The 11,457-nt window shown below is 41.8% G+C and overlaps 3 protein-coding genes across 5 annotated transcripts; 1 reads left to right on the top strand and 2 right to left on the bottom strand.

The window, feature by feature from the left end:
* Positions 1 to 17: 17 nt before the first annotated feature.
* LOC108096415 (glycoprotein 3-alpha-L-fucosyltransferase A) lies at positions 18 to 6,868 on the bottom strand. 3 transcript variants are annotated; one of them, XM_017197991.1, is made up of 5 exons: positions 6,581 to 6,868; positions 3,233 to 3,410; positions 2,161 to 2,877; positions 1,791 to 1,974; positions 18 to 1,628 (listed from the first exon to the last, which is right to left on the bottom strand). In XM_017197991.1, exons 2-5 carry the CDS (start codon positions 3,316 to 3,318, stop codon positions 1,104 to 1,106), a joined length of 1,512 nt encoding a protein of 503 aa, XP_017053480.1. In that variant the 5' UTR covers positions 3,319 to 3,410; positions 6,581 to 6,868; the 3' UTR covers positions 18 to 1,103. The 3 variants fall into 3 exon arrangements, with proteins under 3 accessions (XP_017053480.1, XP_017053483.1, XP_017053482.1); XM_017197994.2 differs by lacking the exon at positions 6,581 to 6,868 and adding an exon at positions 3,470 to 3,809; XM_017197993.2 differs by lacking the exon at positions 6,581 to 6,868 and adding an exon at positions 3,524 to 3,809.
* A 644-nt stretch (positions 6,869 to 7,512) lies between these two features.
* On the bottom strand, positions 7,513 to 9,424 carry LOC108096440 (peroxisomal biogenesis factor 3). The gene is made up of 2 exons (XM_017198036.2): positions 9,245 to 9,424; positions 7,513 to 9,131 (listed from the first exon to the last, which is right to left on the bottom strand). Exon 2 carries the CDS (start codon positions 9,014 to 9,016, stop codon positions 7,874 to 7,876), a length of 1,143 nt encoding a protein of 380 aa, XP_017053525.1. The 5' UTR covers positions 9,017 to 9,131; positions 9,245 to 9,424; the 3' UTR covers positions 7,513 to 7,873.
* Positions 9,425 to 9,777: 353 nt separating this feature from the next.
* On the top strand, positions 9,778 to 10,666 carry LOC108096184 (pyroglutamyl-peptidase 1). The gene is made up of 2 exons (XM_017197567.1): positions 9,778 to 10,047; positions 10,110 to 10,666. The coding sequence occupies exons 1-2, from the start codon at positions 9,835 to 9,837 to the stop codon at positions 10,551 to 10,553; spliced, it is 657 nt and encodes a 218-aa protein (XP_017053056.1). The 5' UTR covers positions 9,778 to 9,834; the 3' UTR covers positions 10,554 to 10,666.
* Positions 10,667 to 11,457: the final 791 nt, after the last annotated feature.

The raw sequence follows: 11,457 nt of genomic DNA, 5'->3' as shown, positions 1-11,457 counted from the left end.
TAATTGTCACACAATAAATATAAATATTGCTAAAAACTGTAAAAAACACTCATATGCACTGTTTGAATTGAAATTAAACGCCATATGATATTTTTTTGAAAAATAGGAATGTAAATTGTACTTGTATTGAGATATATTATATATATGTTAGCTTGTGCGAATCGGGTATAGAGTAATTAGTTAGTCAACAGGCTGGGAAACCTTTTTAAGTAGCTCTCTACGGCTTACATTTCAACTAAAAGCCCGGCTTGATAAGGTCTAAAACCGAAAACCAAATTGTGAATTGAAATCAGTTGCGGTTAGCTCACAAAAACACTTACAAAAAATCTATGCAATATAGCTAATGCATCCTTTAACTGCACCGAAGCTATACTATACATAATGTCAAACTACTTTAACTTGCCTTTCGTTCGTTATCTTATTATGGTCTATTTTGGACTTGCTTTTAGTTTAAACAACTATATAAATTACCGAACTATGTATACATATCATTTGTATATCCATATATAACTAGGCTAGTACTCTAGGTTCACTTATGCATCTGGTATTGTATATGTTACAGCGATCAGCACGGGGATCTTTTAGTCTATGGGCTAGTGTTCAAACGCTCCTCACCTCGTGCCTCCTCGGTTTGATTTGAGTTTCCCGGGCGCCGGCAGCTCCGAGGTTTGGTTTACCTACTATCTAACTACAAAACACATTTACGTAAAACTCCGGCAGAAACGAAGCGGTTCTTTACACATGGACTGCGAAGGTTGCTTTTCTCTAAAAACATTTTGGTCGCGATGAGAAATCGGGGAAAAAGTTAAACTAGAGAGTTTCGTTGACCTCGATCAATTAAAAATAATGGTTTTAGTCACTGGGATATTTTAAAGTAAAATTGCACATTTAAATACACATTGGCTTATCCATTCTCTCTTTTTGAAGCTGAAGTTTTCAGCCAGAAATGTTTAAGCAAAATGGATCCATCTTGTGGAAAAAGGACTGGTGATACCTAAGCAACAACCACTCAGAAGCGAGTTACTCACTGAAGACGCCTGATGATGATCTCTAATCTAAGTAATGCCCAATCCCACGATCTGTATCGCATCGAGAACTTGGACTCAGTCGTCGCTGGAATCGCTGATTACGTCCTTGCGCGCCTTGAAGTTCCGCCAGGATCTTGTCGTGCAGACTCCCGGTCCTCGCCACCAGTCATTGAGATCTGTGTACCAGCGGGGTTTCCTCAGCTGCTCCTCGTTGTGGAGGGTGGCACACACGCGGCACCAGTAGTACGTGTTGATGAACTCCCCGGTGCCCTTCCACTTGAAGTACGAGTTGTAGAGCTCGTCGTCGCGATCCAGGATGCGCAGATACTCGGCCAGCTCCTTCGGCGAGGCGAACTCGTCCACATGGATGTAGGATCGCCGAGGAGCACTCACTTCGTAATCCTCCGGACGGGCGCCCATCACGATGGGCAGAACCCTTCTGTTCAGCGCATTCACGAAGAACTTCTCCGTGATGTAGTCCTTGCAGTTGGAGTTCTCGAACGCCAGGTAGAACTTGTAGTCGTTGTCGAGGATCTCGAAGCACTTGTCCGCCGTGCTCCGGGAGCACTTGAAGTTGCCACATGCCCCGTAGATGTCAACCTGGGGAAGGATATTATTTGAGATTAATAAATAGAATAGAAATAAATAAATATAATTACTTGACTTATTAACTTGCACTACCAAATTGTAGTTTTTACTTCTTTTTATTAAAAGCTTATTTTGTATTTAAGTCAATGAAATCATAAACAATTGTAACCTTACCTCAATATGTTTTTGGAGCTCATGGGCGTACTGGAGTCGACCATTCCTCGCCCCACAGTTGGACACAAACCAAGCTACTTTCTTGGTCTTGTTGACGGAGTAGTTTATATCCTGCTCCTGCTGCTGCACCTTTGTGTCGTAGTACTGCCACTTTTCATAGGGTGCGACAATTGTGCTGTCCCGCCTGCAGAAAAAAATGATTCATAGTTATTTATGTCTTAAAAAACCCAACATTTTTCTATTCTCTGATAACCCCTAAACCTAAATTTGGGGTGTCGAGGTTATCGGAGGTAATTAGTTATCAACTATTTTAGCTGTAGCAAAAAAGCTCCATTTTTTGAGCTTGAACCTTATTTAGAAAGAGACTAACCTGTATGTGGCTGTCCAATTGATGGCGTCGGGCACCTTGACATTCTGTGTGTGATAAGGACACTCCAGATAGTAGAGCATGGAGACCTGCTTGGAGTTACTGGGTCGCCGAATGCCCGTGGGGATGTAGTGATCCTTGTACAAGATCATGTCAGCTGAACTGGCCAGATCGCGATTGGCAGTCAGTTCGCAGGTGTCCACGGGACACTTGGCTTTCAGGAAGACGTCGCGACCCTTCTTCACATTCCAAGGACCCAGTCCATTGTACAGAAGGATGGTCTTCAGCTTTCCGCTCGACTTGATCTCCTCGTAGTTGTGCGGCACATACATCAGCTGGTTAACGATCCGATCGGAATAGGGATCCTGATGGGGCAGCAATCGAGGAGCATGTCGCTTCCTGGCCTTTCGATTGCTGTAGGTCCTGGCTGGCTTTGGATAGTACTCGCCGTTCTTGAAGAACCAGGCCTTTTCCGCCGGCGGCTCCTGCAACCGATCCGCCTCGACATTCTCCTCCTCCAGAACAGTCTGCTCCGGCTCCTCGACAAGATTGGCGGCCACTTCAGGCAGCAAGGTGACCGCAGCTGGCGAAGGTGTCGAACTGGTGGCCAGTGGATGCTCCTCGTCCATGGACTGCAGTTGATGCAAGTGCTGGTGATGCTGCTGCTGTGTGGTTATCTGCGACGGTCGGGGACTCCGCGTCTTCCATATTTCGTACTCTCTGCGGGAAGTCATAAAATCAGTTTTTGTACATACAAGAATGTTATTTGTTGATATTTGTTAATAAGATTTGCTGGTATTATACATCTAATTAAGCTTTAACTTGCATAAGAAAAATGAAGTCTTTCAAATTATGAAGTAATGCTTAAAGAAATGTATATTATCATAACTTAAGAACTCAGTTATCATTTGTACTATGTCCAATATAGAATTAAACTATAATAAGTCAGTAAACTTTGTTTGAGTATTTTCCAAAACCGGTATGTTATATCTCTTTCAATCTACCTGTGTGGCATTCTTAGATAAATATTGGATCGGTTTTGTTTACCCTTACCGACACCGCTATCTTTACTCACTTGAGATTGAAACCAAATATGAGGAGGAGGGCGCATATCAGTGTGAAGTAGAAGTACTTTTTGAGGGATATTTTCGGGCGTCGCATGGTGACCACTCCTCAGCGATGGGGCTCTAGACTACGGGATTCGGGGGCCAATAAACCGACTGCGTCGTCTTCAGCTGGCGTTTGTCATCGTGCTGTGCGAGATAGATGAACAAATATTATGGTAAATTAAAAATCCAAATAAACGGCTCACTTTCGAGCTCCATCGCCATCGCTGTCAGAGCCACAAAATTTCAGCTCTAATTACCCGTGTTAATTATTTTGGACTCTGTATTTTGGTTCTCAGTTCTATTGAATCGTGTTGATCGCTTAGACTCTACGCGTGAACTGAGCCCGTTTTCGGAATGTTTCATTTCAGCGATATGAGGGGCGGTACATTACTCACTACCCAGCTTTTTAATCAAATATATTCATGCCACAAAACATTCTCTAGAGTTCCTGATAATACAGTTTTTTCCGAGGAATATTAGAATCGACCGAACACATTTGCATTATATTTTTTATTTTTGTTACCGAAACTCAAACTTATCAAAGGATGAATTTTGAAAACGAGGGCATACGTTTCTTTCTGCACAATTTAAAAATTGATTAGTTACGAGTGATGCTATTTTTCGGTCTTTTTGAATTAGTCATGGCTGAACAAATAAATTGGATGTCATTAGTTCCAAGTCGATCGGCAGGGCATGAAACCGATGTCCCAGCTCCGGAAAAATATTCATTACCTGCATGTGGGAGAGGCGAAAGTCTTCTACGTTTGGTCAATGAAAATATCTGAATTTATATTTGCCCACAGCAAATATTGAGCCAGATGGCCGTCTCGCGTCAAGGGCTGTTCCACAGCAACCGGCGGGGCGTATACGTAATAAAACGAACCGAGTGCCCAGAGTGAATCGAGTGAAGTGCTTGAAAAAGTGGGGGACGGTGAAAGCCACATTGTCCTGCAGCCAAGCAATAAGTGGACTCAGATCTGGCTGCTGCTACCAACGGCTTTTATGGACCTGCCCCGAAGGAAGCCTAATTACAGGAGACGGGTGCAGCTTCATTTGGGCCGCATTCCCGGCTAATCCCCCAAAGCCCTCACCAAGTGTCCTGTCCATCCATCTATCACATGTCATTTATGGCACTATTCTCTGTCAGTGTGTGTGTGTGTGTGTGTGTGTGTGCGTCATCCCGCCGGCGGTTGCAACATCACTTTGGGTCTGAGGTCTGGGGGTTCCGCACTACTTTGGTAGCCATGCAAATAAGGTGGTGCAAGTTGTGGTTTGGGGCTGAACAACACTCAAGTTGCCCGCTCTACTTCGCAAGTATTCCACACTCGAAAAAAATAGAGGTAGTAGTTAGGCAATACTCAAATTTAAATGGGATATTTAAAATATAACCCATATAACCCATAAATAATTTATAAATATAAACAAAATATCTTAAATGCAGTAGAAGTAATTGGAATTGAATAAATATACTTTAAAGAATATCTTGAATTTAATTCTTTATCTTATTTCTAAGAAATGTAATCTTAGGGTTCTTTTTTTCCAAAGTGAAGCCTGCAGACCACCCTGTTCTTTATTGGGGTCTTCACTATCGCATTTTTGACGTTTTTGACAAGCAAACAGCAGGAGAAAGACGAAAGCATTAAGGAGTGGGGATAACCAGAGCGGATCCCTCGGCTTGCATGAAAAATGTAGTTAGAGTCATTCATTCATGTTGCAAAAGTAGGACTCGGATGGGAAGGATACAGGGATGGGAACTGGAATGTGAAAGTGGCGTGAGCAAACAAAACCGCATGCAAAGACATCTATATAGTCCGAAAGGGTTGGGATATATGCCATAGCACTCCCTTTTAGCCGTTACAAAAGTCCAAGTGGAGCATGATACGAGTTTATTTATGCACCTTTCAATTCACTCTATTGATTGGAGCACCGTTCCCAGTTCTTTGACAAAAGCTCGAAGGTGTTGTTCTTCCAGCACCCTTACTTTTCGATCCACATGCGTATTTTCTGTATTCCTGCACTGAAGAGAGTTGCCGGAAAACTAACCATTTTCCCCGGGTATCAGTGTATTTAACATTGCACGCTTATTAGTAACATGCCGCCTGCAGTAAATCAAGAGAAAAAAAGGTTTTCTACAGCGTGCTGATAAGAATTACAAAATTCAAGAAAATTCGTTACTGCATTAACGCTAAATTTGATAAGGGTTTATTATTGTCTGAGAATTAATTGAATGCTAATTTATTTGGAAACGAGAATAAATAGTTGGCACCGATTGCAGTATTTAAAATATTTTTTAATTGACTTGTCGGAATTATGACTTGTAAAGATATTGAGAACCCCTTAAAAATTTTAAATGACATATATAATACATATACATTTAAAATCAGGAGATATCCAAGATATCCGCAGCCTAAAGGTTTTCCCTGAGACCCTTTGTTATTTTTCATCAAATTTCCATGACGTACTTTTTTCCGCTGAGAACGCTTCTTCTACTTTCCCTAATTTATGTGTTTATATTTAGTTAGGTGCTGTGGCCTCTTGTCAAGGCACTTGATCTACGCCTTTAGTATGTCAATATGCCTATATATATGTACAATATAGGGGCTCAAGCACCCAGTGGGGAAACTTGTGAATGGGGTGGTGTTTTGGTTGTAGGGGCTGCCCGACTTGCATGCATTGTTTTCCTTGAATATCCCACACGGACTTTGGCTGGGGAAAATGCCATTTCTTTGTTGTCTTCACGCTGCCGCACTTGACTTTCTTTGCTACAAGAGGATACTCTTCGCTAAAGAGTATTCTAATTTTTAATAGTTTTTGTTTTCTTTCGAAAAGCCAGTTTACAAGTTCACTTCTGTATCAACTTTAGTTTTACAATTTATACTTTTTAGATGTTTCAAAAGTTTATAAAGAATCTTTTAAGATTGGTGTTTCGAAAGAGAAAGGTTCTCTCTGTTTATAAAGGACTTTCGTTGGAGGATTTGTTGATTGTGTCCTCACAACTCGTTAGTTGGTTGTTCACTTGTGACCCGTCTAATAATATAGTGTTTATATATTTAGCCCACATATACTTCGCGTTTTGGTTTTTCCACTGCAACCCTCCCACTTTTCCAGCCAATCCCACCCCACTTTACGCACGCACTGTCTGTCCCGTTACCAATATACCGTTATGTCCGTTTTCTTCCCTCACGCGTGCTCCTATGTGCCTTTGATTTTTTCATTTTTTGTCTTAATCAATAACATTTTGTGGCCAAAGTTGATGGGTTAAAGGCTTTTTAGCCCTCTCGACTGGTCAATAAACATTTTGCAAGTGCACTTACACAATTGAGCCGCCGTGTTGTTGTTGCTTGTTTGTTTGGTTGTTTGTCCGAAATCCTTAGACTTTTCTTCTCTTGCTGGCTATGCTAATTTGTGTACTTTTTGCAGACTTTGTCATATTTGCACAATAGGTTTAAACTTGGCTTAGTTGCTTCTGGTTACTGGATGATTTATTTTTTTAATTTTAATTATTTTTCCACACTCACACACACACTTTAACTCGAAGGATGGTATAAAAGCAACGGTTGTCCTTTGATTTTCACGTAACTTTTGCAACTGCGCCCAAAATGGAAATGTAAATGTGTTCTTTTTACCAGACAGCTGGGCACCCAAAGGAGTGAGAGAGAGAGGCAAGCCAGAGAGAGAGCACTTAAGCCGGAGAAAGAGAAAGACAGATTTATGCATTACATTTTATATCAACCTGTCTTTATTTACCTATTTTAACCAAAAGTTAAGCAACAAATTTGTTGTACTACAAAATAGCCTTATAATATGCGTATTCCTAATATAATTATGGACATTCTTTTGCGGCATTTCTGCGCAAGTGCTTATAGTAAGGGAGAGAAAGAGAGCGGCAAGAGCAAGAGAAATGGCAAACAAACAAAAACCAGCCACAGCTGTCTTATCACAGGGCGGTTTTTTGCCACCCCCTTTTCACTGATAGCAAAGACAACCGTTACAAACGGTTCGGATATCCACTGTGTATGCTATAAAAATTCGATTACTCAGATTATAGTTTTTTTTTTTTAATTTATAAATAATCATTTAAAAGAGGGAATGCTGTTTATTAAGTGTGTATGTGTTTTACAATCCATTTAAATGGAACCTACGCCCTAATATAGGATATCTATAATCGATTTTTTCTTTCAACTGGATTTTCCTCAAAACATTTGTACTCCCTTAAAACTTTATAAATTTCTTTAAAACTTTACAATTACACACATATAATTTACGTTTCCATTTATTTTTGATACCATATAAAATTCTCCCCCTAAGCACAAATTACTCACTCCAGTTATTTTAAAAGGCCTTCATGTTACTCGAATTGTAACTCCCTGTCTCGTAGAATTCCCTCTGGACTCAATGGGGAACCGACTTAAGCATACCTTACATTCACTTTCGATTAAATATTCTTAGGAGCTAAACTTAATACGTGATGGGGTTCAAGCAGACATACAAACAATGCATCCGAGAATTATGATCGTATTAAAAATATACAGGTTTATAAACTAAAATGTTGCAATTGTCTTAGCCTAGCCTATGCACAGGTGCATAATCCAAGTTTTGTCGAGCTTCTAGGCTGAGCTGAAGCTCTCGTAAACGTTGGCACCCAGCGTCTTCGTCTTCTCTGCGACCACGTAAAAGGTGATTAGCTGGGTGGGCAGGTTATGTGGTCGCGCAGTGCTGTCGAATCCCCTCGAGGTGAGACCACTTATGATTGGAATGAGGTTTGCCAGCGCCATCAGCACTCGGTTGATGTTGAAGTTGTTGTTTTCCGCTGCTGGGCTCTTTGAACTGCTGGAGCTTCCTGCCTGGTTGAACTTTGGGTTTTCCTGTTGGGTCTGCACTTCAGCCTGCGGCAGGTGCTGCAGCGTCTCGCCCATCGATTCGGCAATGGCATCGCAGGCCAACACAAAACCCCGGCTCACATTGTGCGAGCACACACCAATGGCATCCTCGCTCTCCAGCAAATCCAGCGTTTCGTTAAACATCTTCTGCAGCAGCGGCGAATGACTGGGGTTCTGACTGGGCAGCAGGTACTTGCTCATCCGGGAATTGGGATCCCGACGGGTGTCCGCATTGATGGCCATTTGCAGAGACCAGAAGAGCTGCTCCAAGTCGTTGAGGGAAAGCTGCTGGGACAGCGGCATGGACTTGACAACGGCGATGACCTGACTGCGTATGTACCGCGCCAAGTCCCGGATGCCCGACTCGGTGATAAAGTGCCGGATGAGCGAGAGATATTGCTGCTTCAGCTCATCTGTGATTTGCTTTTGTTCCGTCATGATGTCGCGGTAGATATATCCGCCCAGAAGGTTTAACTGCACACGGAGGGCAATGACCAGCATGGAGGAGGCATACACATAGGTGGCCAGTCTCGTAAAGGCCACAATCTTCATGTCCTCCCACAGTTCCAGCTTGTTCTTGGGATTCTGACGCAGCTGCTCGAGCAGTTCGTCCGTGCTGCATTCCCGCAGGACAGCCTGGCACATTTCCTCGCCCATGCCGAGTATGACCTGGTTGCAGGTCTTCTCCGTGGACTCGAAGTGGGTCAGGCGGCGTGTCCGCTCGAAAAACTCCCTGGCTTGTTTCTCCTGGAACTCCACAAAACGGCGTTGTGCGTAACGCGCCGCAAAGATGGTGCCGCCCACCAGAACGCCGGTCACTAAAAACTTCCGCCGGTGGCGTGACAAGAAGTCCTGCAGGCGCGACAGCATGTTAACGATTGGTGAAAGGACTCTCGCTCCTTGGACTGCGTTGTGTGAAATGAGCCAACTGCTAGCCGCTTTTCCGATTCCCCCACTTTTCTGCTTTTCCCGCTCCACCGGCGACCTGTTCGAGGTTAATGAATTGTTAATGTGCAAAGTTCACCTGTGTGCGTAAGGTGGCAGCAGAGGAGCACCAGCAACTTATCCGCTCCGATTAGATTACCAGCTAATACCCACCTATATTCCCCGTTTTCGGATCTGGTTCGCTAGCTTATCGATTCGATTGGCCGTCGTTCGTTTGATGTTGCATTTGCTCGGATCGGATCTATGGAATGTATGGTATGGATTTATCTTTTTGTTTTCGCCTCGAGTGTTATTTCTCTGTTTGGAGCCGCATACTGCGTCGTCTGCCTTGTTTTGGTGGAAATCCCAAGGGTAGATGTCGCAAAAATACCGAAAACCAGAAAATACTGCTCGAAAATGGTTGGTCCCACTTTGTAACTGGTTAGTTGTATAATTACAGGGTATCTATTTTCACCAAAAATTAGACGTAAGTTTAGTATAATACACGCTCAGTTTTTTTAAAAACACTTAAGTCATTTGATAAACTTCTTAGGCTTTTTGTAGTTTATATGGAAACCTATACATTTCATATGACTACGCAAATATTATTGATAACCGTTAACAAATATACTAAATATTTGAATTTCTTGTATGAAATGACCAGTGGAGACGCGAAATCAAACAGAAGAAGAAGAAGACAAACATATGGTACATATATAAAGTAGTTCATGGGGGTGGGATGATGTTTAGTTGGAGCGTTTGTTATGGCGTCGTCGGATCGAAAGCTAATTGTGGTCTCCGGGTTCGGGCCATTTACTGGCCATGACACCATCAACGCCAGCTGGGAGGCTGTGAAGCTGCTCCCAGAGGTCCTCAGCTACAATGGCACCGAATACGATATAGAAAAGCGTCTGGTTCAGGTTGAATATGGAGCTGTGGACGAGGCTGTGACGGAGATATGGAAACGCCAGCCAGATGTAAGCACTGCGTTCTCAATTGGACCATAAATAGCACTCAAATGATATCATCTTCCCCCCAGCTGGTCATACATGTTGGCGTTTCGGGCGTTGCAAAGTGTGTCTATATAGAGAAGCTGGCCTACAACCACAAGTTCCGAAGACCCGATAACTCTGGACAATACCTGCCCAACGGCAGCTGCGAACTCCCCCACAATGGGCATGCAAACGTCTTAAAATGCGGTCTCGATGTGGATAAGATTGTGGCGGCTGTAAATGAAGAGTGCGACGGATGTGTAGCCCCCACAAACGATAATATTAAGCCTCTTGGCGCTACAAAGGTCTCAAAAAACGTCGGCGACTTTCTATGCGGCTATATCTACCTGAAATCTCTGGATGTGGACAAAAAGAGGAGCCTCTTCGTCCATGTACCGCCTATAGACAAACCATTTAGCACCGAGAAAACTGCTGAAATTGTTTTTGCAGTAGTCGAACAATGCGTTCAACAGGTGGCAGCCTGTGTATAATTCACGTTTGCATTTAATTCCTCCACCGTCTGTGGTTTTAAGTATTGTTTAAGCTATGTGTATTTACAATTATTGTGCTGTAAATTGTTGAATAAATGAGTTGTATTTAGGAAGTACTAATGCCTTTACAATATAAGCAGGAAGGCAGTACAACTGCTAAAACATTTAAGCAATTAATTTGTGCTTAAACAATTCCAGAAGATATTGTATTTTTAAAGGTGAATGACCCCTTCATTTTGGTATTTAATTATAACTTAATTGTAATTCTTTAAAGATTAAAAATGGACAATAGGCCCTGCTAAAAATTTAAAATGTTAATAAAAAATACTTTAAATGTATTTTTTTTTTGTGATGTTCATTAGTAATAATACTATTAATATTTAATGCATTTTATAAAAACAAATTAGTCAGATTCTCAAAAAAGAAATGAAAACCGTTGATATTCCGAGTAGTCATGACTATAAGCACTTGCCTGGTGATGCTGATAAGAAATTTATATATCTATTTATGGGGTCGATATAAAAAGTAGCAACGTATTTTGACTTTGCCTAAGATTATACAAGGCAAACCAAAATCCCATCGTCTGAAGAAAGGATACCGAAAAACATCACTTTTTTTAGAATTTCGGTTAGCAAGTGTATAAATTAAAATAAAAAAAAAATTATTTTTAAATTTCGGCTTAAATGGGTGGTGACGTGACGAAAAACTTGATGCACATGATAAAATGGGTTAAAAGGACGTAGTCGTTATTTAAGAGGATGTATTTGCTGTGCTAGAAGGTTGTTTTCGGTTAAAAAAGAAGATGTATTCGCTAAACATTTTCGTAATAGAAGAGCGCCCCAAGCGGCGAAAACTTTCATTAGTAACGACACCTGGCGGGCATTTTAAATAGTAAGTAATCGAA

The sequence above is a fragment of the Drosophila ficusphila genome, unplaced genomic scaffold (genome assembly GCF_018152265.1).
Source record: "Drosophila ficusphila isolate 14025-0441.05 unplaced genomic scaffold, ASM1815226v1 contig_106, whole genome shotgun sequence".
Taxonomy (NCBI): domain Eukaryota; kingdom Metazoa; phylum Arthropoda; class Insecta; order Diptera; family Drosophilidae; genus Drosophila; species Drosophila ficusphila.
This window is presented reverse-complemented; position numbering and strand designations above follow the sequence as displayed.